This window comes from Atractosteus spatula, chromosome 6, assembly GCF_055471065.1.
Source record: "Atractosteus spatula isolate fAtrSpa1 chromosome 6, fAtrSpa1.hap1, whole genome shotgun sequence".
Classification (NCBI taxonomy): Eukaryota; Metazoa; Chordata; class Actinopteri; order Semionotiformes; family Lepisosteidae; genus Atractosteus; species Atractosteus spatula.
Window position 1 is genome coordinate 33,665,960 of NC_142711.1, and position 25,623 is coordinate 33,691,582.

The 25,623-nt window shown below is 38.9% G+C and overlaps 2 protein-coding genes across 2 annotated transcripts; one reads left to right on the top strand and one right to left on the bottom strand.

The window, feature by feature from the left end:
* The first annotated feature begins 1,990 nt into the window (after positions 1 to 1,990).
* LOC148832797 (lectin-like) lies at positions 1,991 to 11,005 on the top strand. The gene is made up of 6 exons (XM_088919190.1): positions 1,991 to 2,060; positions 2,335 to 2,405; positions 4,149 to 4,258; positions 7,611 to 7,739; positions 8,575 to 8,680; positions 10,746 to 11,005. Exons 2-6 carry the CDS (start codon positions 2,345 to 2,347, stop codon positions 10,826 to 10,828), a joined length of 489 nt encoding a protein of 162 aa, XP_088775316.1. The 5' UTR covers positions 1,991 to 2,060; positions 2,335 to 2,344; the 3' UTR covers positions 10,829 to 11,005.
* Positions 11,006 to 18,037: 7,032 nt separating this feature from the next.
* prf1.5 (perforin 1.5) lies at positions 18,038 to 22,389 on the bottom strand. Its single transcript, XM_088919121.1, has 2 exons — positions 21,820 to 22,389; positions 18,038 to 21,089 (listed from the first exon to the last, which is right to left on the bottom strand). The coding sequence occupies exons 1-2, from the start codon at positions 22,350 to 22,352 to the stop codon at positions 20,066 to 20,068; spliced, it is 1,557 nt and encodes a 518-aa protein (XP_088775247.1). The 5' UTR covers positions 22,353 to 22,389; the 3' UTR covers positions 18,038 to 20,065.
* Positions 22,390 to 25,623: the final 3,234 nt, after the last annotated feature.

Here is a 25,623-nt window from a genome sequence, read left to right on the forward strand (position 1 = left end):
GCTACCAAATAACCATTTGCATTTAATAATGAAAACTCCCTTAAAGAACACTCCAAAGCCTAAATGTTCCTTTATTTTACTATTCGATATTAAATTAATATATATTCTTTCTAAGTATAACTTCATAACATAATCTATGTTGTACTGGATGGATATGGAGTCTTATTATCACCATAAAAATGTGACTAATTCTTTTTCCAATTTGCTTGAAAATCATAAGGTTTACACATCATGACAATGTGAATGACTGATGTCAAGAATTCACAAACTCACATGACTATAGCTCAAACAGTGTTTCTAAAATCATCAAGCATGCAGAGCTGACATCTGCATTAGCAGTATTTATAACAAAAAAATAAAAAAATTGCAATGTAATGTATGCCTAATAATTCTGTATTCATTGATTTTATTAATCCATGTGGTCTTAACTTTGACATGAAACTTTTTTCACACCTACATCCTTTGAACTTGTTAAATCTTTTACGTCACTTAAAAGATTTTTCACATAAAACATAAGCAAATTGTCATAACTAATAACAGTCTTGAATGTTTCAATGAAAAAAAATCAAAGAAATCAATGCAGTATCGCACATTTCACTGCAGTTATTATATAATACTATTATATTGTGACAGTATTTTCCCCTACAAATTTTGGGGATTGGGAAAGTGAAAAAGAAAAAAATATAAATGTACCAGAGTGGTACAGTAGGTAACATCTGAGTCATGTGAGAAATGGCATGAGAGTTCTTTATATTCTCTGGTACAGTTCTGGTGATACAGTATATCTACAAATTCTACAAATGCTACAAATGTGACCTGAAAGAGAACTAATCCTGCATCCTAAAGAAAAGTATATGACTCTGGACTACATCTTCCATTGTATAATATGGATGCCCAAAAGCAAATGGGAACCTATCTTCCTATTTTAAAGATGTACTATATGCAGGAGAGAAATAAGGAGGTGTTTTTTTGTCTAAGGATTTCACAGTAAAGAAAATCCAATTTCCTTAAAATAAATAAGAAAGTTAATTATTTTAACTTAAATATCCAGAGTAAACTAGAAAATCCCCTTTAATCATCTGTGTTTACATGTCTCTAAGCCCAGCTTGGCAAACACAAGAGATGCCTACAGTATGTTTTCAAAGGCCTTGAGCAGTGCAAATACTGTAGATGTGAAAGGTTAATGACACACCCTCCAGCTGTATATATTAATATTTATTCAAAATCTATTCATATATTTTCAAAAATAAGTTTATACATGAGCCAAGTAATAAAGGCTATTGTTCACCTTTTCATTTTTGGAAGTACATAGTTAACTAATTGTTTTCAATGTACAGTAGAATCCATTGTATCTATGAAAAGAAGTTTAAAGTATTGAGTCAATAGACTGACTAGATGAAGCTATAAAAAGCTTTCATAGTGTTAAAATCAAAAAGTAATAATACCAGATAAATGAACATTATTTTAAAAAATTACTTGAGAATTTTTTGTGTTATAAAAAATATACATTCCTCTAAAGATCTAAGCGATGACACTAAATGTAAGAGCAAGTATCAATAATAATATTAATAATAATTGTTGTGGTTGTTGGCAATTATTATTATTAATAAATAATAATTGTATGTGAAATAAAAAACTCTCTTTTTGGGTTCCTACACAGAAGAAGGGAACTCTCTTCATCCAACACTGCGGTTAAGCACTCAAAAGGGTGATGTGTAGCAGCCTTTATTTGCAGTTACCCCCTATGCAAAAACGCTTTTTAAATTTAATCAAGAGAGAACTTTAGTTCATACCTATGTATGTTATGTAAATAGTTTAAAGAAATCTTTACATGACATAGGTCAAGATTAATAAAACAAATATCAAATATTTTCTTAAGGTGACCATGCTACAAGGATACATCAATAAGGATGTTTATTTTGTGTGTATGCCCATTTCAGAGGTAGGTTCCACTGCTGAGCCACAAGCCTCTTTTAATTGGATATAAAAGCTGGACAGGAAACTCTGGGTACCAGGTATTGAACGCCAGAAAGGCAGAACGTTTGAGTCACTTCTTACAGGTAAGAGAGAAATTCTTGCTCATCTGAATGCTCTCCATCTATCCGTTTTCCATTTGAATGTGTGGGAATCTCTGTAGCTCTTGGTAGAAGAACTGGCATACTGCATCTCCATCTCAATAGTTAGGATTAATAGTAATTAATTTATGAGACAAGGTGCAGATATGCATTTTTTTAAATCCATAAATCCATAAATGTATTAAGAGCTACACAAATAAATATTGTTGCCTTTAAATGATATACTGCACAAATATTAATATATCTATTCTGTGAGCAGAAGAGTCACCATGATCCATCTTCCTGCATCAGCACTACTCTGTCTTGTCCTTGTACTCGCTGTGGATTCAGGTAGGTGGAACAGTACTGAGTGTTATAGAATATGAACACTGGAATGAGTATGAGCTTACTACAAACATATTTAATTTTCAAAATGTATATGTAAAGAAATCATTAATAATCATGTAGGGACTCTCTTCATGAAAATGTATTTGATTATTAACAAAAATAGGTTTGCATATTTAAATGCTCTATTAATATATAATATTGTGATGATAGCTCATTTTTTGTATATTTGCAATGTGTTATCCTGAAATGAAGTAGTACTTCGAATCAATTACTTTCATCATAATTTACAAAAATTACTTAAATAAGTTTCAATCTTCCCCTACTTCTGACTGATACACTACATTTCTCCATGCACTTGCAGATTTCAGTCTTTCACAATACAACTCCAATATTCCCCACCTTTTAGACCCCCCTTTCTGTTACACATTCTGCACACACTCACACTGTCACGCATTCCACATGCCCTCACAAACACCTTCACATACCCACGCGCACCCACTTAAACAGACGCTCATGCTGCAGCTAACCTTCCTATCACCTTTCACTCCCATCACTACTTAAACCATCCTCTTTTTTTCTTACCTTTGTTCACTATTACGGATTGTCTTCTGCAGCTCTCTAGTGCGTGTACCATTTCCTGATTCCATTTCTCTTTTTGGTTCTTGGATTGATTGCCTCGGTTGTGTTATTTCTACCAGGTTTTGACTATTGTCTGCCCATTGCATTTTGAATTCTGGGCCTTTTTTTTCGTATCCTTGACTCTAAAGACTTCCTGCTACTTCCTGCTACTATTCTGGTATTTGTCTACTACTATATCTTCAGCATTGACAATTGCTTACACTTATCCTTTCAAATCCATTCTCACATTCTTGGTTTTGCCCTTACCCCTTGACCTCCTATTCCTGCTGTATCATTCTAACACACCTGAAGAGCCTTCCAGTAGAAATATTGCCATTTTCTTTCTACTTTCAGTGTACAATTAACCTGTTTGTTCCATACTTGTATCATGCCACCATTTACCTGCATCACTGTCTATCATAAAAGAAACCTCAGATTTAATTATTTACAGGTTTTCTGTGGTCTGTGGTTTCTCTGGTGAATTGCTTTATCGATGGAGCATACAGTATTTCACATCTTGCTGTTAGATCAGTGATAAGAAAACTGATAGTTGGGATTTCTTTAAATTTAATTGCAAGAACAAGTATTGGAACAATTCTGATATCGGCTGACCTGTTTATAAGTAGAACACTCACTGTAATTCTCATCCTCATCCCTTGACCCCATCATCACCCTTATAGCAGCTCCTTGTCTCTTTCTTGGAAAAAGGAGGGGTGGGGGGTTTCTGACAGCCAGCAAGAAATTAATCTAATTCGAATTATTGTACATCTCTATTCCACCTTAATTAGATTTTGGACACTACCTATTACATATTAATTTGTTAGATAGCATTCAAGATTTTTATTTCTTAAATATTTTTTTCAAAATTATATCTCATCGTATCTTGATTGGTAACAATATGGTGGGGGCAGAGGAAGCAATGCTTTTTCCACTTTGTTTAGGGGGGGATACAAAAGCTGTACAATGTTTTATGTTTTTTAAAACTGATAGTGACTTATTTTTCATTGTATCATTAGAAAGGTTCTTGATTTCTCTTTTCTATTTGGCTGAAGTGAAATATCGTTTCAAGTCAGGTAGTTAGATTCAACTCTACCATTTTGTTACCTTTGTTTGACCCTAATTCTGAAGAGGACGGGAAGGGAGAGCAGTGCCAGGGCATCTGTCCCCCAGGCTGGGAGAGCTTCAGAAACCGTTGCTTCCAGTACGTTGCACAAGAGAAGCCATGGGCCGAAGCTGAGGTAAGTAGTGCTTTGAATTGAACTAATACCGCTCTCTGCTCTCCCTTCTTTGTTTGTGTGTTGGGGAAGTGGCTGTTTCATAAAGATTGAGGATAGATTTAGGATGTTTTAAATTGACCAATCAACATGATAGGTTTCAAGAAATTAGAGCTTGCTTTCTTCATTCTTGGTCTCTAAGACTCAGTTCAGGTGTAATGATACTGCACTGATCAAATGAAATTTATAATTTAAATAATAGATTCAGTACAATTGAACAGAATTGTTCAGGTCAGAGATGATGTCTACACTTATTGCATTTACATTAGTTTGTTTCAAAACTCTTTGGACTGGTTCCAGAGTAAGAATATCAGAGCAACATGACATTATAAATCAGGTCTACCAGTGCTTTGTATAATTGTAACATAACATTCCTTGATGTGACTTTACTATGCTTTACTATTAACTTGTCACGGACGTCCAAAGGGACTAACCGTGGGGAGCAGGAGAGCGGAAAAAGACCCATATGCGAAGCGGCGAGACGGGAAAAAGGCCCGGGCTCATAGTGCAAAGAGTTCAGGAATGCCGTATAGAAACCTATGCCCTCAGGGAGCGGACGTGGGGCGCCCTGGTGCTAGGCGGGTCTCAGGACATCCGAACGTCAATGCTGAGCCAGGACAGAGTGCAAGACCCGGAAATATATAGCCCAAGGGAAAGAGAGGGACAGGAAGAACAGCAGACCGGAAACAAGGGACAGGACAGAGAAGGAGCGCCCTCTGGCTACAGAGGGCGTGACAGTACCCCCCCCTTCATGGGTGGCTCCCGACGCCCATACAAATAAATGAGCTGCCCAGCACTGGGGGGAGGAAAAACCTCATTTAACTGAAAGGAAACCTCCGGGAATCCACGGCTGAGAGCTACCCCTTCCTCCGGGGTATAAACCTTTATTGGGTGGAGGAAGGGGGGGTAGAGAAGAGCTCCGGAGACTAAAAACAAAAAAGTACACAAGCACAAACACAACAGACAAAAACCTGGGAAGGACCAGGGAGACAAACCACACAAAACAGATAGGAACCAAAAACAGGTAGGAACCAAAGTTCCGAGACACAGGGAGCAGGGGGGAACAAAAAGGAGGGGAAACCAGGAAGAAAAAAAAATCAAAACAAAAGGCAAAAAACAAGAAAAAACAGCAAAAAACCCCGGGGAAAAATACCGCAGACTGGGCAATGGGCACGTTCACATTCTAACGCTGATATCGGAGTGGACAACCTGAGGAAAGCCAGACCGAAGTCCGCTCACAGACACAGATGCCCGGAGTGATATCCAGCGAAAAGAATGGAGGAACGGCAGAAAGCTTACCATTCTATCACTGATATCGGAGAGAGCAAGACCAGGAAGAGCCAGGCACGAAAACCCGCTCCAGACACAGAAGCTCGGAGTGATATCCAGTAATAAGAATAGGAAAGCCAGCTCAACATTCAATCACTGATATAGGAGTGATCTACCCGAGGAAAGCCAGGTGCAGGACCCGCTCACAGGCACGGAAGATCGGAGTGATATCCAGCGATTAGAATAGAGGAACTGAAAAAAAAAAAACAGCCCAGAGAAAAATAAAAAACTGCGGCAAAACAAAAAGCGCCACTCGCGGGGTCAGTAAGTGGCTCAGCATTCTGTCACGGACGTCCAAAGGGACTAACCGTGGGGAGCAGGAGAGCGGAAAAAGACCCATATGCGAAGCGGCGAGACGGGAAAAAGGCCCGGGCTCATAGTGCAAAGAGTTCAGGAATGCCGTATAGAAACCTATGCCCTCAGGGAGCGGACGTGGGGCGCCCTGGTGCTAGGCGGGTCTCAGGACATCCGAACGTCAATGCTGAGCCAGGACAGAGTGCAAGACCCGGAAATATATAGCCCAAGGGAAAGAGAGGGACAGGAAGGACAGCAGACCGGAAACAAGGGACAGGACAGAGAAGGAGCGCCCTCTGGCTGCAGAGGGCGTGACATAACTATGATGTATATCCTAGTATTGTGTCTCTTTGTTTTTTATTGCCGACGCTATTTTGTCTGGAAGATGAAAGCGATGTGCATACACAACCAGTGGATTCAGAACGCATCCTGTCCCATGTACATTTATTTAAAATAGCTTTTTAAGTCAGGTTATGCAACATCTTTCTAGAATGCATCTGCCATGCAAACAAAGAACTAATGTACCTGTATTGGCTTACTTGGACAATTTTTCTTATACTGTATTCCAGGAATTTCCAGTATGATTCAAAATACAAAGCAAGCTCTGTCTTCCCCAGACAGATTATTATTAATCTGGAGTAATAATACTGCCACGACTGCCATGCAATTGAACATGAGTTGTTGTCCACTTAGCAGTATCACTGTAACACTGAAAAAGTTTTGACTGTAGATTCTATATTCAGTAGATACAGTGATCCAAAATGACAGTGTCACGCCCTCTGTAGCCAGAGGGCTCTCCTTCTCTGTCCTGTCCCTAGTTTCTGGTCTGCTGTCCTTCCGGTCTCTCTCTTCCCCCCTGCTCCCTGTGTCTCGGAACTTTGGTTCCTATCTGTTTTTTGTGGTTTGTCTCCCTGGTCTCCCAGGTTTATGTTTTTGTGGTTTGTGCTTGTGTACGTCTTTCGTTTTTGTTTTTGCCTCCGGAGTTCTACCTGACCCCCCCGCTCCCTGTGTCTCGGAACTTTGGTTCCTACCTGTTTTTGGTTCCTATCTGTTTTTTGTGGTTTGTCTCCCTGGTCTTTCCCAGGTTTTTCTCTGTTGTGTTTGTGCTTGTGTACTTTTTGTTTTAAGTCTCCGGAGCTCTTCTCGACCCCCCCTTCCTCCACCCAATAAAGGTTTATACCCTGGAGGAGGGGGTAGCTCTCAGCCGTGGACTCCCGGAGGTTTCCTTTCAGTTAAATTAGTTTTTTCCTCCCCCCAGTGCTGGGCTGCTCATTTATTTGTTTCGGCGTCAGGAGCTGCCCATGAAGGGGGGGGTACTGGCACGCCCTCTGTAGCCAGAGGGCGCTCCTTCTCTGTCCTGTCCCTAGTTTCTGGTCTGCTGTCCTTCCGGTCTCTCTCTTTCCCTTGGGCTATATATTTCCGGGTCTTGCACTCTGCCCGGGCTCAGCATTGACATTCGGATGTCCTGAGACCCGCCTAGCACCAGGTCGCCCCACGTCCGCTACCTGAGGGCATAGGTTTCTATACGGCATTCCTGAACTCTTTGCACTACGAGCCCGGGCCTTTTTCCCGTCTCGCCACTACGCATATGGGTCCTTTTCCGCTCTCCTGCTGCCCTCGGGTAGTCCCTTTGGACGTCCGTGACAGACAGTCTCTCTCACTCACTCTGACATCTCTCTCTCTTCTTTTCCAGCTGGAATGTATCAGATTGGGTGGAAACCTAGCCTCAGTGCACAGTGAAGAGGAGAATACATTTTTGGTGCAGTTGATCAAGTCTAAAAGACCATATCCCGCATGGCTGGGAGGTAATGACTGCCAAAAGGTATAGTATTGCTCACGGATACACAACTCCAGGATACAGACAGGAACCACAGTACAGTATGTTTACTTTTCATAGTATACAGAACAGCATTAATGTGGCTTGGTTCTTTGGACCATATTCTTACAGCAAACCGTAAGAGTATTAGCTTGTAAAGGACATGAGAAGGATTGTAATTAAGAGAAGGTCACTTTGAAATTTATATAATTATGGTTTATGTTTCTAACAGTGTATAAGTTATATCAATAAACTATGGGAAACATTGTGGTTAAAGAAACTACTTGTTGATTACGTCTTTGGAGTTTATTATGACACATCATTTTTATCATTTCAACAAAAAAATGTTGGTGAGCACTGAAAACCCCCCCAAAATATTTGGATATACTGTATAGTTAAAAGTGTAGATTTCAAATCCCCCCTGGTGAGCTCGCAGAAAAGACATTTCATTGTATTTCATAGATAAACTGATTGATTGATTAATTGATATCCCTATCTATAGGGTCACTGTGGATCAACATCAGCTATGTTGCATAGGAGTTCTATGTTTTACATGCATTACATTTGCATGTAATTAACTTTGCACATACAGTAACATTGATGTAAAAATTAATTGAAGTAGATCAAGCCCTAGCCATACTGAATGCAAAGACTGACAGTCTGCAAAGGAAAACAGAACTTGTCTGGTAAGACTCACAACATCTCTTGTCTAAAAGATTTTGCGTGACAAAGTCACTTACAATATACAGCTCTTACAATATAAAATATGTCTGAAATTAAGATATACTTTAACAAATGTATTCATTTCATTCCATTATTCTGTCCTCTGTGGTGTGAGAAGGAGGGCACATGGTTCTGGAGTGATGGATCCAAATGGGACTACACCAAGTGGAATCCCACTGAGCCCAACAGCTCTGGAGTAGAAAACTGCATAAACACATTTTGGGGTAATAATATTCAATTCTTTTAAGAATAAGGTATAAGGCAGAATAATTTAAGAATACGGCACGATTCTTTTTAGCCACACAGTCTTTTTGACTATTGTTTTTTCCCCAATAAGACAGAACTTTGGGATAAAATAAAAAAAAATTAAGAAACATTAATCAATATTGAGATAGCAATATGAGATGAAGATCTCTAAGACTGGTTGCAAATGTTAAGCACAATAAAAAGCAAAGCATGAGCATGTACAGACTGACGAATTAGAAATCATATCCGTCCATGTATTTTTAAAAGCTATTATAATCTGTATAGCACTGGAATAATTCCAGAGATGTTGATCAGCAATTAATAACTCACTTGTCCTGCTTTCCAAGCATTTTGGTGATATAATAATGACTTTGCCTGTATTGCTGGAGTTATCTGTCACCGTGTCCAGCACCCTGGTTAGATGCTTATTCTGAGTGGACATGAACCTACAAAAGGATTTTGCAAGAATACAAAGGATATGCTGTAATGCTTGGCTTGATATGGGCCATAATCAAGTGGGCAGCAACCACTAATACCACAGATATTTGGCTACCCAGCATGTAGTGGATGCATCTATCACTAGTATGTCCTAGCAGCACATCTGGGGGTGCAGGAGGTCTTCCCAAGATCAAGTGCTCCAGGTAGACCCGGCAAAGTAGCGCTTATCAGCAAAAAGGTGACATGAAGCTTGGGGCATTGAGGCAAGCTGGTGGAGCTGACCTGAGGCATGGAGTGGCCAAACATGTAAAATGCTCAGAAGCAATATCTGTGAAGCACAAGAATCTTCTGAAATCAAAAGTCTTCAGAGATTTGCCAGTCGAAGCAGCTGGAAGTAGTGCAACACCATTCCGGTAACAGCATTGTAAGAATGAAGTTGAGGCTGGTGCCCAAAAACACTGTGTCCTGAAAAGACCCAGATCCTCATGTAGCTCTAGGACCTTTGTGTTTTGCTGAAACATAAATAGCCAAATCATCCAAGTAATTTGCAAAGCAAATGTTTGTTAAATGGACAGAGACTACAAAAGTGTAACGAAAGAGTTCTTTCAGGACCCTATGCGGATGACACAATCCGGGGTTGAGTGAGAATACACAAGGGAAAAAAGGCATGCAGGAAGCGGGGATGAAAACAGGGTGTCCATGGAGTGCTGGTGGTCGGGGGAGGTGTGGCTGAGAAGAACGATCCAAAACAGAGTCCAATGCGAAATCCAGGATGAAAGCAAAAGATCCAAAGCCGGGCGGTCCATCCGAGACTGATGGTTAAAAACGGGAACTGGGTTGGAACCAACAGAGGGAACAGGAACAGAAACAGAAACTTAAAACCATAACAGAGCCAGGCGATTCCAGGTCCCGGGCTCGCACGATACGGGAATCAATGCAGAGCCCCGAACTGAGTGGGCGTCTGGCTTTTAAGGGGGGCTGGAAGGAGGCTGGAACAAGGGGCAGGTGCACAAAATCAGGTCCGAAGTAAAAGAGCCGGAGCGCCCTTAAGGACGAGGGACTACAATCGTGACAAAAAGTTTTAGAGTTATTGCAACAAACTGGACTGCAAGACAAAACTACAAAACATAACCCTAAACAATGAAACAAAGGTAGCACCTGTACTGTTTTGCAATAGTGATGTAAGTATAGGTATGTGCCCTTTAGAATCATTCCCATTGTGGACTGACGGGGGGAGTGGTTGCAAGATTCACTATGGTCAGAATCTAATTTGGGGGCCTGATTTCCTCATGGGGACGTGGTCATCAAGGACCTCCCGGATGATGACTGAATGGGGACATTGAAATGGTTTTTGGACCGTTCGTGTTGGGCTTCTGACTGGGAAGTCTGGGTCTAGTATGCCAACATATCAGCCTTCTTCTTCCTTGTGTGCTACAGTCATGCTCTGAACCAAGATACCTAAGATACCTAAGACAGAAATAATTTTTTTCCCTAAACATGAGTGTGCTACAACTGGTGCAGTGATGTGAAATGATGAAAAATTAATTCAAGCTGGTGTCTATATAGAAAAGTACTCATGTTTAGTCTCTTCCTTTTGTCTTTCAGCTCAACTAAACTGGAATGATATCGCATGCAACAATAGATATCCCTTTATCTGTGCCTTGAGACCAGAATCTGTGCTGGCCTGAGAGGGACTATTTTTTCCCTGAAAAGAAATTCCTCAAATTGTGGGGTTTATTCTTGTATTATCTGTAACTGATATTTCTTTGTTAATATATACTTACAGCATACAATTCTTTGGTTTGTGCTTGATTGAAAATATGCATAAATAAAAAAAACATTCCAAATGGGAAAGCATTTGAAAATAAGTATAAGTCGCCCCCCTCTTTTTCCATACCTTCAGAAATAGTTAAACAACAGTAGATTTTATATAAGATGAGTGAATAAAATAAGACATAACATAAATTATCACAAGGGTTGCCTTTAGTTTTACCAATGGCATAGTTTAATAGTGACTAGTTGTATTTCGTAATTAATGCCTTAAGTCCAGCAGTTTAAGAAACTACAAAAATAAATAAAACAGTTTGAGGTATCCTAACAAACACAAAAATGTACACAGCTGGCACAAGGAAGAGCAAAACAGGACAGGAGAGCTCAACTTTCCATCACTATTTAAATTACACATCATCTCTTTATCTTCTAGACATCTTAAAGAAAAGTAATGCTTATAGTTACTGTACGTCTCTCACCATTTCTTCCAGTTTTGTTTCTTCCACCTGCACTGAGAGATGGGCTGATGAATGGCCCTGCTCCATTTCATACCAGGGTCTATTTACACCTTGCAAGAGGAAAAGCAAAACATGAGATCGTGAGACAGCTACAGTTTTACCAAACGGGCTATATGAACCGAAGGGTCTCTTCTCTTTTGTAACCTTGATATTTTTATCAAGAATGAAACAGAAAACTAAAATGTGCCACAACTTAAAAGGAGCTTGTCTTTAGTGTCCAGTGTGGCACAGCCACAAGAATAAAAACAAGTCCTCCCCAGAAACAACAAAACCCCTAAACCTAAACCATTCTTGTTGTTTTACATTTCAGACTATTTATTGTGGTGCATTTAATTCTTTCATGACCTTTTGTTCCTACCACTTTATATACCACTGTGTGTTATATGTGTGTTCATAAAAGTAATTCAGTAAATGGTCATGTTTGTACAGAGTAAGCAAGAGAGGAATGTTTTTGAAGAAGAAATCCTTAAATCCAACTAATACAGTATATTATATAATATATATATACTGTGTATACAAAAAATAGTTACACACCCATTTCCTAATAGGGTTCTGTTCCACAAGTCTTCACATACCACAATAAACACTTTCTTAACTATTGTGTGAACACTCAGAGGCCTTCCATTCATGGTAATGCACCAACCTAGAGAACAAACCCCAGTTCTCAAGAGAGAGAGAGAGAACAGGTGCTATAGCAGAGACCTGGGAACTGACAGTCAATCTAGACAAGATGAAAGACCATGTCACATTGATCAACAACATACAGGAACACACAACCAGCTACTGAATTTTGGTCTAAGAGTCAGTTCCTATGGGAGCTTTGACCTGATGATGAGGGTACTGAAGGAGAAGGTGCACAGGGCTTTCTAGAAAAACAAATACCATAAAAATCAGGCTGCAAATATTTAAAAGTGTAAAATGTAAGTTTCATTCACAGGCTAGGATTATACCACGCGGGGGAAACACCCAATAAAAGCTCTACACAGTTCTGTAAAAGCATTCTTCATATCTAGATTAAAACACCAAACAATGTGTGCAGGGACGTTTTACGCTAATATCCACGCTAATACAGTATATATACAAAAGAGAACAATAAAATATTGCTGATACTTAAAAAGCAGTAACCACAACTCCTACCATCACAAGACCCTGCTGAGCCCAGAGAAGAGCCCCCTCAGCCATCTGGTCCTGAAGTGCACTGAAACCTAAGAACACAACTGAAACACAAATCAAAGTCAATTAAATCATAGTACAAGCCAATCAACATAATCTTATCGACTTGTACACACAAATAAGCACAACATAAAGTGGTATGCTACAGGACTCTAAAAAGATAATAAACACAGGCAAGGTATCTGACCACCAAATGAGACAGCAAAGAGAAACAGACCCCTACAAAATACAGGCTCAGTGACCACAGGCAGACCTGGCTTCCCAAAGAGGACAGGTGTTTCTCCCATTGCCCTCTACCAGCACTGCAAGCAGAAGCAGAGACAGAGCACTTTCTCGTGCAAAGAAACACTGTGAGAAATGTTGAAGAATTAGACAAAACACTGTTCTGTAAAATAACAAATCTAATCCCAGAATTCCTTCGCCCGCCAGACTCTGAACAGCTTCCAATCCTACAAGGGGAGGGAAAACACATCTCTGTCAGGATCTCCTGTCAAGCCCGAGGATCAAGCAGTGAACCTGTCTCACAATAATGTATGTTAATGCCCAGTAATATTTTTTATTTTAAATGTCTGTAAATGTAGTGCTAATTGTTTCTGCTTTAGCAACACTGTAATTCATTGCTCATTGCAAAACAAGCCTTTGAATTTGAGAATTTACAGTATGTAGCAGTAGCTAGCAGTAAATGTGATAGAGAGAGAAAGGAAGCCTCTCTTCTTTATGCAAGGGGAGAGAAATAAAACAGCCGTGAAAAATTTGTTTTAAAACCTTATAATTAGAATTGTTGTGGTTGGGGAGATGGCATAAAACTTAAAAACAAGTTAACTCAGTCGCATCAGAGCTTACAGGCTTGTAAACACAGAGGATAAAATAACAATTTCTGTTTTCTGGTTTACTCTTATTAACTTCTTTGTAAATCATAAATGGAGTCTTCATCAGAACACTGCATTAGACAGACAGGAAACAGGGAAGGAACGGAAGGAAGAAAGAAAGAGAAGAGGACCCATTACTCTTGCTTGTGTCAAGAGAAAAAACCTTGCTATGATCAGTCTTGGTGACCAGATTCTGTAACTGTAAACAAGAAATATGAGCTTTGTTTTAGAGAGTTTTCTGTTCTGTGTCACGCCCTCTGCAGCCAGAGGGCGATCCTTCTCTGTCCTGTCTCTCATTTCCGGTTCTTGCCATCCTTCTGGTGTTTCTCTCTCCCTGGGACTATATATTTCCAGGTCTTTCATTCTCCCTTCGCTCAGCATTAACGTTCGGATGTCCTGACACCCGCCTAGCACCAGGTCGCCCCACGTCCGCTACCTGAGGGCATAGGTTTCTATACGGCATTTCCTGAACAGCTGAGCCCGGGCTAACTCCCGTCTCGCTGCTACGCATAGGGTCTTTTGCTCTCCTGCCATTCCACGGTTTGTCCTTTCCGACATCCGTGACATTCTGTTTATTATGAACTTTTGCCTTCCTTTATTGTGGAATACTCAGAATAAAGATGTTCCCTCATAGATGGCAATGCATTTTTAAAACAGGGAGATAGATTTAGGACACAAGGTTTATCTTTTTGTTGGCCTGTTAAGGTTTGTATAGTATTTGATATTAGAGGTCTTAAGAACATGGTCTCTAAGATGCATGGTTTTACAAATAGTGCAATGTTTAATTGTATATGTGTAACAGTTCTACTAATGTCAAGCTGACTTCAGACAAATTCCTCAGAGATCACAACTTACACACTGATGATTATAGAAATAAGAACAAGCAATTCAGACTGAAAACAACACTACATGATAATGACCCAAGACATGAGAAAGTTTCTTGCCAATACTGTAAATCCTACATGAAGTTAATGTAACTAGTAAGCTTTTACATTTTTTTTAAAATTTAAACTAGGCATCAAACAAAAACCCCCAGCTGGCATCTGAAGCTTACAGTAACCACTTGGCCTGTCTTCTGTCTCTGTTTCTCTTTGTCTCTTTTTCCCTCTCACCTCTCAGGTGAAAAAGCTTTTAAATAAGACACATAAGCCAGTGAAATTAACTGCCGGAGAGGCATCCAGCCAGAGAGACTAGACTCCGGGATTGCTGAACAAAAAAGAAAATGTTATGCATCTAATGTAAAAGTCATTGCAAAACAGCAGGGTACTGCAAGCAGCAGTGAAGAGGTACAGGCTGGAAAAGGAGGGATTAAGCTGTAGCACTGCTGTGTGCTGCAGAGCAGTAGCTACGGAGGTGTTCCGGATGGAACCCAAGTGCTTGAGCTCGAGGGTCTTGGTGACACTGCAAGGGGGTCTACAGTATGGCTTATTCAAGATTTAGCAGGGTATTCTCTGGAAGCAGCCAATGTCTGGTGCCACTGAGATGCTGACATTGCTCTGTAGTTCAGAATCTCAGGAAGCGGTTTCCTAGTCAGGAACTGGAAGGAAAGCAGGCACTCAGAGGTGAAAGTCAAGATTGCTTACATTAGTCAAAGAGACATGCTGTGAGCCGATCCTCCAAAAGACCTCAATGTCAGAGCACTTGCAGAGTAGCGGTTAAATAGAGGAAGATTGAATTTGTAGATTGGTTACTTGATTAGAAGGGGGGTGGACAAGTCCTCAGCCCCACAGGAGAACCACCATCAGACTGTAGGAATGTGACTGTCTTCTGACCAGCCTGGGTGAGACAACAGTGTGACAGTCTTACTACATGTTTAACTTTTCAGCCAAATAAATAACTATTTTTATAGACATATATCACACTTATGATTTGTCTATATTTTTGTCCCTTTTTTTCTATGGTACATAATGCTGATATACTAGGTACAGTATGTTGTTATATCACCATGCTTATTTCTGATTATTTAAATGAGCTCATATTTTTTTTACCTGATCCATCCTGCGTGCAGCTTTGTTTAATGTCAAAGCTGCTATTTATCTTCTGGATGTGTACAAAATGTGCTAACATGCACTTTTCTTCCAATCAGATGTAGTAAACAGCTCAGTTGGAGAGACTTGGTTATTACATGCTTGTAGAAGCCTTCTTCTTCTCTGGGTTAGAAATAAACATTCTAGAAGATATGAGGAAGTTAAAAAAACATATTTTCCATTAATAACAACACAATATATGTATAGATTTTCAAGATTTCTCATGGTAACTCTTCTGTGCTCTCAAGGTAACAGGTAGGAATGCTAGAAAATATAACTACAGTATCCTTTCTGGCACAACATGACTGTTGCTACAGTAAGTAACCTGAAGTGAAATCAGCTGCAAGATCTCCGCTGGCAAGCTGGTGCTTGTCTCAACGTCAGGGTATTCCTCAACTTTGCATTCTTAAAATGATAGGCTTATGTTTTGTGTTAACTGAGCTACAATGTACTCAGAGCATGTCCAGTGACATGAACTCCATTTTTGTTCTCCATAATGTCAACTAAAAATCAATAATACAGCAGTAACTTTGCTTATTATTTATGTTTAAATATCTATAAAATAACTAATCTTACACTGGCCCCTCAATTCTGTAATTTAATATTTAATATTTATCCCTACATTAAATTGTTTAAGGACTTTTCAGATTATGAAACCTCTGGACCTGTTTGACAGTGCTTTGCAATGCCTTGCTAACCATAGCTTATAAGACTCACTAAATATATTGGAAAAACAACGTTAATTCACAGTAAGAGAAGTGTGCTTAAACAGACAGCTGAAAACTCCACCTGTTTATCCTTCAGTAATCCTGTATAGCAGTAAAAGTCTTGTTAGACTTGCAATTTGTAACTGTTGTATAGTTTTGTGTACTTAACACATGCTTTTAAAAAGAAACACATTTCACAATATCTACTGTAAAAGTATGATATCTATATCTGCAAAATTTTTTTTTTTAATTATCCATCTGTCATCCATCCATTTTGTAACCACTCTATACTATATAGGGTCACAGGAATGTATCAGAAATCAACAGACAAGGCAGGATACACCCTGAACAGTGCACCAGTCCATCACAGGCACATGCGGACAGGCCCAACAGGCCCAATTTTCCCACAAGTCAATCACCCTACCAGTATGGGGAAAGAAACTAGAGCACCTAGTAAAAACCAGCATTAACACGGGGAGAATATACAGTACAAGCGCCATGCTGATAGCACCCCAGGTCTGGAATCCATCTCCAGGCCTCTGCGTTGCAAGGCAGTAATTCTAACCACTGCACAACTGTGCCACCCATTGTCCTCTTATCCCCTTTATTATTTAATGTGTTCAAATTAATAATCTCTTAAAGATGCTACCTTAAATTATTTCAAAGTTGTCTTTATTGTTCTAAATTCAGATTTTAAAAACTTTTGTAGGCAAGCAGGAAATTCTACAAGTAGGTCACAATACAGTATTTTCCTTATCTCAATGTAAAGTGTTAATATACTTTACATTAAGCGATTTTTATCAGTATACTAATATTTATTAATGTATTTAAAATAAAGTATGGAACATTTTGTAGAATGAATAAGATTGTAAAGCATTTTCAGTGTCCTATAATATATAATGTAACATATTATTGTATTAATTGAATGCATACAGTGTCCTATGCATTGAAGAAATCGTAACTAGATATTAAGACACTAGATATTTAACTACAACTAATGTAAATAATACCTAACCTTTATCTGATTTTGACAAATACATTTTTCAATACTTTACTGTTATACAAAGAGGTATTTTGATTACAGTAGCAAGCTCTGATCATTCTCATTTACACAAACTAATATTGACCAAACTAATTAACAACATGGTTATCCGTATGTATCAGCATGTACTGTAGTTTGCCAAAAACTAAACTTTAGTTACACAAGAACTAAATAACCAACATGCAGTAAATAGTACCCCTTGCTGTCTTTGGGTTCCCTTAAAGAAATCCTTTTTTTAAATTATAAAATAATTAGTTCCATTAAAGATAAGCACACCAAGTTACATGTTACATCTTACATTACAATCTGAAAATCAAACAAACCCTGAATAATTAATAATGTTTTAAGATATACTGAGTATGAACAGAAACCTGTCACTAATAGCTGCAACAAATTGCCAAGATCATTCACATGAAATTGATTTTTTTTAGCAAATGAACTAATATATTATTGAACAGACAAAACATTTGTAAAATAATTATGATGATAATGCTGCAATTTGTGTTCAATAGGGGATCTATTGTGAAAGTTACAGGCTTTGAAGGTATAAGACCACCATTGGAAGCAATACAAGTTGTATTTCTGTGATGCATTCTTTATACCAAGTTGTAGAATGCTGTCTTGTTGGATTCTGTCCTATTCCTGTCATTGAACCAGGATAATCATGTGCCTTTTTCTTAGTCTTTTGAGTGTCAGTGCCTCACATTATTCCAGCTCATCTGACATACGTATTCAACAGTGCTCAAATCTGTTAAGCAGCAAATCCAAGGTTCAATTGACATAACGATACATTGCAGGAAAATACAGTGCTTTATTTTTCTAAACATATACATTTCCATACATGTCAGATCTCAATGAAAAATACCCATCATTACACCAACCTATAACCCTTTGAGAAAACAAATATTGCCAATTACAGTACATACTCATTCTCACCCATTCTTTTAAAATAAAGAACAAATGCTACTTAGAATCACTTGACCTCTTATCAGAAAATCAGTTTGGTTTTCACACAGATAGATTCAGTTTGCTGTAAATCCTAATCTAATGGGAACTAAACTACAGCATTTCAAAAGTCAGCAGTTTTATCCAGACAAACAGTATGTATAAAGTATATTTATTAAGGCTTTGACATTTTGTATGCATTGGGAGGGTTTGTTTAAATGTCCAGTACTCATTTCTATAGCTGAAGTGTTCTGGAAAATACCAAGTTTTTGTTTAACGACAAAGATAGTGCCTGAGGTCGAGGCGCAATTTTAAAGATGTTTATGTTGTCAAAAAGCATGACATTCAGTACTCATCCCTCTTTACTGAACTGGATAGAAATTTGGGCTCCAGTTAGATCTAATGTGTCTACTAAGACAGAAGGAGTTTACACTCCCTGTAAAAATCTCTATCGGTAGTCAGTATCAATGAACTGAAATGATGTTATAATGTGTATTTAAAAACACATTTAAAAAAGCATTTTTACAGTAAATGTTTCTAACTAGGGGCAGCACAGTGGTTAGCACTGTATCGAGATCCTTGGATTAGTGCCAGATTTGGTGTGCTATCTGTGTGGTGTTTGTCAGTTTTCCCCTAAAGTATTTATATGGGTTTCTTCCAGGTGTTTCAGTGTCCTCCACAGTCCAAAGACAAACTGGTAGGTTAAGTGGGTTCTGGGAAAATTGATCCTAGGTGTGAGTGTGTTTGTGTCTGTGTGTGCCCTGAGATGGATTGGTATCCTGCCTTACCTTAAGCCTGTAGCTTGCTGGGATAGTCTCCAATTCAGCTCAGATAAGAAACAATGGGCCAATACTGAGGTAGCCAATGTTTCCAAAAACTTATTCTCTGTAAAACCTTGACAGTAGTCTATAGCAATATATGCTATATTATGGTCATTTAAGTGACTTTAAGCTTTCTTAGTTAAGCATGAAAGGATACCCTTTCCAGGGTTATCCTTTTGTGTTGTTCCTTGTGGATGATATCTTTTCTTTGGCTTATTCCCATTTATAACTGTTTTTTTTCCACATGGGAATTATTTGTCAAATAAATGTCAATTGCTCTAGTGAGAACAAAATATGAAACTTAGCATAATAAAGTATTAAGGGTGCTGTTTAGAATTTAGAAGATCAAAAATAGATTTGTCTACTGTAAGTGATGATAAGCTGTAAGTAATAACCAAAGTTTTTAGACAGAAACAAAAGTTTTATTTTTACAGTTTCATCACCTTTATAAAGACAGAAGACTGAATAAATGATGTTGAATAATATGAGAGGTACATAATATTGATATAGGATTATTGAGATTATATTACTATGTTTTTAATACTATGAATATATGAACAATATTACTTATATGACATGATATAACATAACATATAACACTCCAGGTACCCAGATTTCAAGTTCATAAAGCAGAATATGTAATAGGTTTAGATGAACTTTTTCCAGACTCTTCCAGAAATGTAGATGCAGCTGTTGTCTAAGGGTATTGGATTTGTCTTGTCTGAGTATTTGAAAAATAGTGAATAAATTCCTCATTAAGAAAACAAAAAAAACTTAAATGAATAATGTTCACATGAATTATTATTTTGCCCTGTTTAACATCTATAGATTGGAGGAAGATGTTTATGTAGGAGAAAACATTCTTTAATAATTGAATACTTCGAAAGTCTGGGCTTTCAAGCATTACATTACATGGTGTGGAAGGGAAAGTGGTGCTTTACTGCATGATCACAATTGATATAATATGAATCCAGCAGTTTTAGTTTGAATACCATACCCAAAGACTTTAGTGATAGCCATGGACATGAGAAAAAGAAAGCATAACGAGGTGGCTTAAGAAGTGGATGGTTGGTACTTTTCACAATGTCTGCCACTCAGGTGACGCTGACATTTGACAGTGTATCTGAAATGAAAGGTTCCGTGGTCTAGTGGGCAGCTGATGTATTGGCTGCCTTGTATGGGATACACACGGCAGGTGCCAAGGAGGTCATCCTGCCAAATATCCTTGTCCCAAATTTCAAATACAAGCTCATGCCCAATCTCCACAGAGTCAAAGATAAATGTTTTTAACCAGAAAGGGTTATTGTCCTCACTGATGAAGTGTGTCTCTCTATAATTGCCAGCATACCACATTTTTACAAAGCCATCCGCTCCTCCAGCATAGTCCCCATATAAATCAGAGGCTCTGTACACAAATACCTCCAATTTGCCCCACCATCGGTTTCGTGGGCAACAGTTGTAGTCCATATTGCGTTCCCACACACAGGGTTGAATCCCAGCATTACCTGTTGGAAGACTATTGTCTTGGATATATTCTCTCACTGCAGTTTTCAAGTTGGCACTGATGACTGGATCCCTGACCAGCTCGTGAAGTGGATAGAGGGAGTAGGCGAAAATATCTGGGCTGTCCTTCAGGCTGTTCAGCCATTCACTGTAGGCTGAAAGAGTAAACTTGGAAAAGAGAATGTCTGCAATACGTTTATTCCCTCCCATAACTTCCAACATGTGAGTCATGAACCCTGTGTAGAAACCCATCCTGTTGTCATGGTTTTGCAAAATGCTCCTGCATTTGCTGCTGAGACCATTGGCATTGATCCCCAACACAATGCTCAGTTCAGCCCCCAAGCACTCCTTGATCTCAGAAAGGGAATGACCATTCAGGGAGGCCAGGCAGGTCCGGATGGCAGAGATTCGTCTCACTCGACCTCCCAGCTGCACATTCCTGATGTAGTGAGTGCCATAAATGTCAATGAGGCGCCGGTATGAGGGTTTGGTGCTGGAATCATACTGCTGAGGTAAACTTCGTATGTGTTTGGAAAATTCTGCAGTAAGTAGGGGATCCTCAGTCAGCCGGTAACTGCAGAAAGGTAGGGAAAAAAGGAATTAATTGAGGTAAATATACAATGCAGGTCCACATATGCAGCATGCAGATTTTATTTTGGAACAGTACAAAGGTGGGGTAATTTATAGGACACAAATTTAAAAGATACACAAACTAAATGTATAATACAAGATAAACAATTATCTATTCATTATTTGTAAAGCTCCTTGAGTGTATGCCTTTTACAGTCTCACTCATTCCTTGAAAGATGATGGATCAACCTTAATGGCACCTAAACAAATTGTTTAAGGAAATAATATTTGTTTCTATATAAAAACACATCCTGAACAGCACACACTGTATTTCAAAACTAATGCTAATCTGGAAAAACCATTTCTCCATATTCAATAATGCATCCTGAGATACAGAGTAATCCTGGCAGTTATTATAAGGAGAAAAAAATCCCTCTAATTAAAAAAAACACAGCCCCATTTTCCTTAATTTACTGCCAATCTCAAAAGTACTTCCTCTGTTTAAATTTACAGATTTTATATGAAACTATAGTCTTCGCTTTTCACTTCAGATTAGACTTTGGGCTACAACAGCATTGTATACGGTAAGAATATTTGTTTCTTATTCTGTATCTCTGATGCAGAGGAAGTGACTTTATCTCTAATATAAAGTGATATCCCTGTCATTCTACCTCCTGACGGGTCCAACATACCTGAGCTGGAAATTCCTTTACCTTTGTGCACACAGACCTCACCTGTAGTATTTGCAGCTGACCTCATGGATGGCAAAGGACGTTCTGTCTTGTCTGGAGTTGGAGAGGGCAAAGTGAGCAATATTTGATTGGCTCCCAGCCAGGATTGCTGAGCCCACCGTGTTCAGTTCCAGTCCAACCCCCCAGTTGTTGTTGATGGAAGAAATGGAGCTTTTGATCACACTCTCGACGGAGGAATATAACCCACTCGACAACTGATGGCCACAGTGGCTTAAGGAGCGCCAATCCAGTACTGATACAGGGAGCTTCTGGAGTTTACCTTCCTGGTGCTGGTTTTCACAGAGGGTGCAGGATCCATTACTCGTCAGGAAGGTTTTGATATCAATCATATAGGCACCCTTATGCTGCATTTTGACAACATCAAAGCCCTCCCCAGCCAGATTGTATCCAGGGACAAATGGAGCTTGATCACACTCAGAAAAAGTTCCAGTCCTGCAGGCCAGAAGCCCGTACATCTGTGCCAGGATATGAAGAAGGCAGATGAAGAGAGATTGCCTGTGCTTGTTTAACGCCATTGCTCAGCCTTTCCAATCCTGGGAACCTAACCAAGCACTGTGGAATAGGCAGCAAGGGAAGGAAAAAAAAAAGATGACTTAATTGTCTTGATATTTCTACACTTTATTTTTTTCAATTCACATGACCTGTAGTATAAGTAAATGAAAAAAACAACATCTTCTTTACATAAGCTGGTGCACTGGTGTTGACAGCTTTAAGGCCGTTATATGTTGTTAGAACTTATGTTAAAGACATAAACAATATTAAAATTAGCTAGCCATTTTCTTATTAATGGTGGCAAATCAACATGTAACAGTGAATAAAAGGTTTCAGACCTTAGTGGTTCAAGACGTTTCCCTCTTGTCATTGGTACAAAGAACAATCTTGCCGAAATTTCAAGCTTTCAAAAATTCAGATTTCAATGCTGTTTGATAATTAATTTGCTAACAACAAAATAAAGATTCTATGATTTCTTATCAATGTCTCTCTCAGAGAAAGTGCTAGTACACTCAGTGGCTGTACAGGGACAACTTTGGCCTACTGCACCACTTAATAATAATAATAATAATAATAATAATAATAATAATTGCTTACACTTATATAGCGCTTTTCTGGACACTCCACTCAAAGTGCTTTACAGGTAATGGGGACTCCCCTCCACCACCACCATGTGCAGCATCCACCTTAAACAAACTTAAACAAACACATCCCTTTCTATTGTTGTATGAAGATATTTCCTACACGGTAAAACTTTTCAGTAGTTTCCTCTATTATCTGGTACCATAGAAATAAAAACAGGAGGATCTTGACAGCTTCTAAAACCTCTGTTCGTTCAGCTTAATTGTACTGATGAGACAAACACTTTTAGAAGAGTTTTTAATCCTACCTGACTGTATGAACTTTCTGTCCAGATATCCAAAAATGTCACAGGCTGCTTTCTAGCTTTTACGGTAAATTTGACACTTTCTTGTATAAGGACGGAAATAGAACTCTGCAGTGATAAACATACCTAAAGAAATTACTAGATTTATTATTAAAAAATACATCCAGGCTGAGCAAAATGCCAAAGTACAATACACACACACTGGCACACAGTCTGAACTGTGATTTCTACAATGGCAGACTAACAGACGATAAATATTGCATCCATATGGACAAAGACGGCCCTGCCCTGTATCTGGCTGCTGTCCTAGAACTGCAGAGTCAACCCAGACTGCGTGCTCAGCCCTGGAGCAGAACTTTTGCTATTTCCATAGCTCTGTCGCTCAGGGATGTGCCAGTCAGCGTGCTGTGTGCATATGAGCAATTAACTGCTTCCTGGGCACTGTTCCCTGTACTTTCCAGCTGCATCACTATAAACCAACTGTTTATAATGTATTTTGTTTTATGAAGTGACAAGAGAAAGTTTCCCAAGAAAAATGCTTTGTTTATAATGTAACGCTTACGGCCGACAGGCACTGTGTAAGAGCCGGCGTACCAGAGCAGGTGACGTCACCGCCCTTCCCTGTGATAGCAGGACTACAGCTACTGGGCTGCAGAGAGATCTCTCTTTAGCTCACGGGGCTAGGTCGCTGCAGAGAGACGCGGAAGTCCCGGGTTCGAGCCCCGGATGGTGCGGGGCCGACCTGATGCGGCAAGGGCGCCCGCCTGAGCCCCCGTTGCGTTACAATAAAAACTCCTTCAATAATTCAGGAGACAGTTACATGGGGACAAATGCACTTAAAAATGAACATACTTCCTTGTTCTGAATATATTTGATTTACTTGACAGATTTTTTATCCATAGCATACAACATACTACAGGTACAATTTATGCACATGGGCCTTTTACTACAGCAAATCTGAGAGAAGTACCAGGTTCAATGTCACAGCAGCATCAACCCACCTACCTGTATTACTTCTTATGCTTTATTGATTTATTTAAGATGACCAACACAGAACCATGTAATATTAAAAAATACATAAGAATTATTTTAATAGTACTAACAATGAATATAAACCTGAATCTGATAAAAGTAGCATGCTGTCCATGCTACTTTTATGTAGATGGACTGACTTTCCAAACAATATTACAATCTATGGTTCTAATATAGCACCTTGGTGCTATATTCTAGGTCAGACTCTTTTAAGAATAGAAAAATGGTTACAATTGAGATTAGGTTATTTGGTCTATCTAGCTATCTAGCCCTTTTAACACAATTGACACAATTTCTCTGTTTACCTTTTTTATTGCTTCCTCATTTTGTCTAGGAAATGTAAAAATGATGTTTCAAGAGAGATATTTCAGTCTTTTTGCATAAATAGAATACTTCAGGTCAATATTTCCTGTTTAGTGTTTATAGTTTGTTTTCACTATCTGAGTGCAAAACCCTCCTGCTGTCTACATTGAATGTAAATTGCCTGGCGTTTGCTCAGTCTTTACTTTTAGCTAATCAATTTAAATTAAAAATAAATTTAAAGATCATTTTGTGCTTCTCAAGTACCTCATGTTCTCAGTTATAAATGTCCTTGTCCCTAGCAGTTTCACTTAACTACTACATTGCCAAAGAAGAAAGACCAGCTGAATTCCTTGGGTGTATGTGCAAACTGTCACAGCTGTTTTCGAGGAACAAATCTGAAGCTGGTTTGTGACAGAGACATAGCTTAAGACAGTGGTTCTCAGTTCTGAGAAACTGCTGCAGTCTTCATTGCTAGCTAATGGTGTTAATTGATATGCCACCTTGTGTAGATTTTTCCAGCCAGTCCAGTGATCACATTTCAGGGGACAATGTCAATAATAATAATCACACAGGTACATAGTTAGATCCTCGCTACCAGGTTGCAGTGGTCTCAAGTTGTGAAAACCACTGGAGATCCTTCCTGTTTTTTTTCTATTTTTTTAGAAACCAAACTTAAAAAAGGGAGATGCTTTGTGAATTCCTTCTATGCTTGCTGTTGACAACAGACTACCAATGGTGAAGCTGCCAGCGCAGGGAGGGACCTGAAGGATGTTACCACAACCAGACTGCAGAGAGACTCGTGCCACAGATGCTGGCAGGAAGTCACTCTGTGGGTTTTATGGGAATTGCAGTTCTGAAGAAAATGTAGCCATTTTATACCCAGCCCACCCTGTGACTAATGTCACGGCAGGCAGCGTAAAGTATTAGCTACTGCCTGGCATGGATAAGTACAGTATTAAGACAGGGTTACACATGCATTTATATTTGCCGAGGATAGTGTGAACAACTTATTTTTCAAAATTACACAAGAAAATAATGTGCTCCCAATCTTCACTTACTGTAAAACAGAACTG

Coding starts and splice junctions, on each gene's coding strand:
- prf1.5 (XM_088919121.1), bottom strand. CDS start 22,352: ATGGCGTTAAACAAGCACAGGCAATCTCTCTTCATCTGCCTTCTTCAT. Junction 21,090..21,819: donor GTCAGCTGCAAATACTACAG/GTGAGGTCTGTG, acceptor ACCTTTCTGCAG/TTACCGGCTGACTGAGGATC.
- LOC148832797 (XM_088919190.1), top strand. CDS start 2,345: ATGATCCATCTTCCTGCATCAGCACTACTCTGTCTTGTCCTTGTACTC. Junction 2,406..4,148: donor TGTACTCGCTGTGGATTCAG/GTAGGTGGAACA, acceptor CTAATTCTGAAG/AGGACGGGAAGGGAGAGCAG. Junction 8,681..10,745: donor CTGCATAAACACATTTTGGG/GTAATAATATTC, acceptor TTTGTCTTTCAG/CTCAACTAAACTGGAATGAT.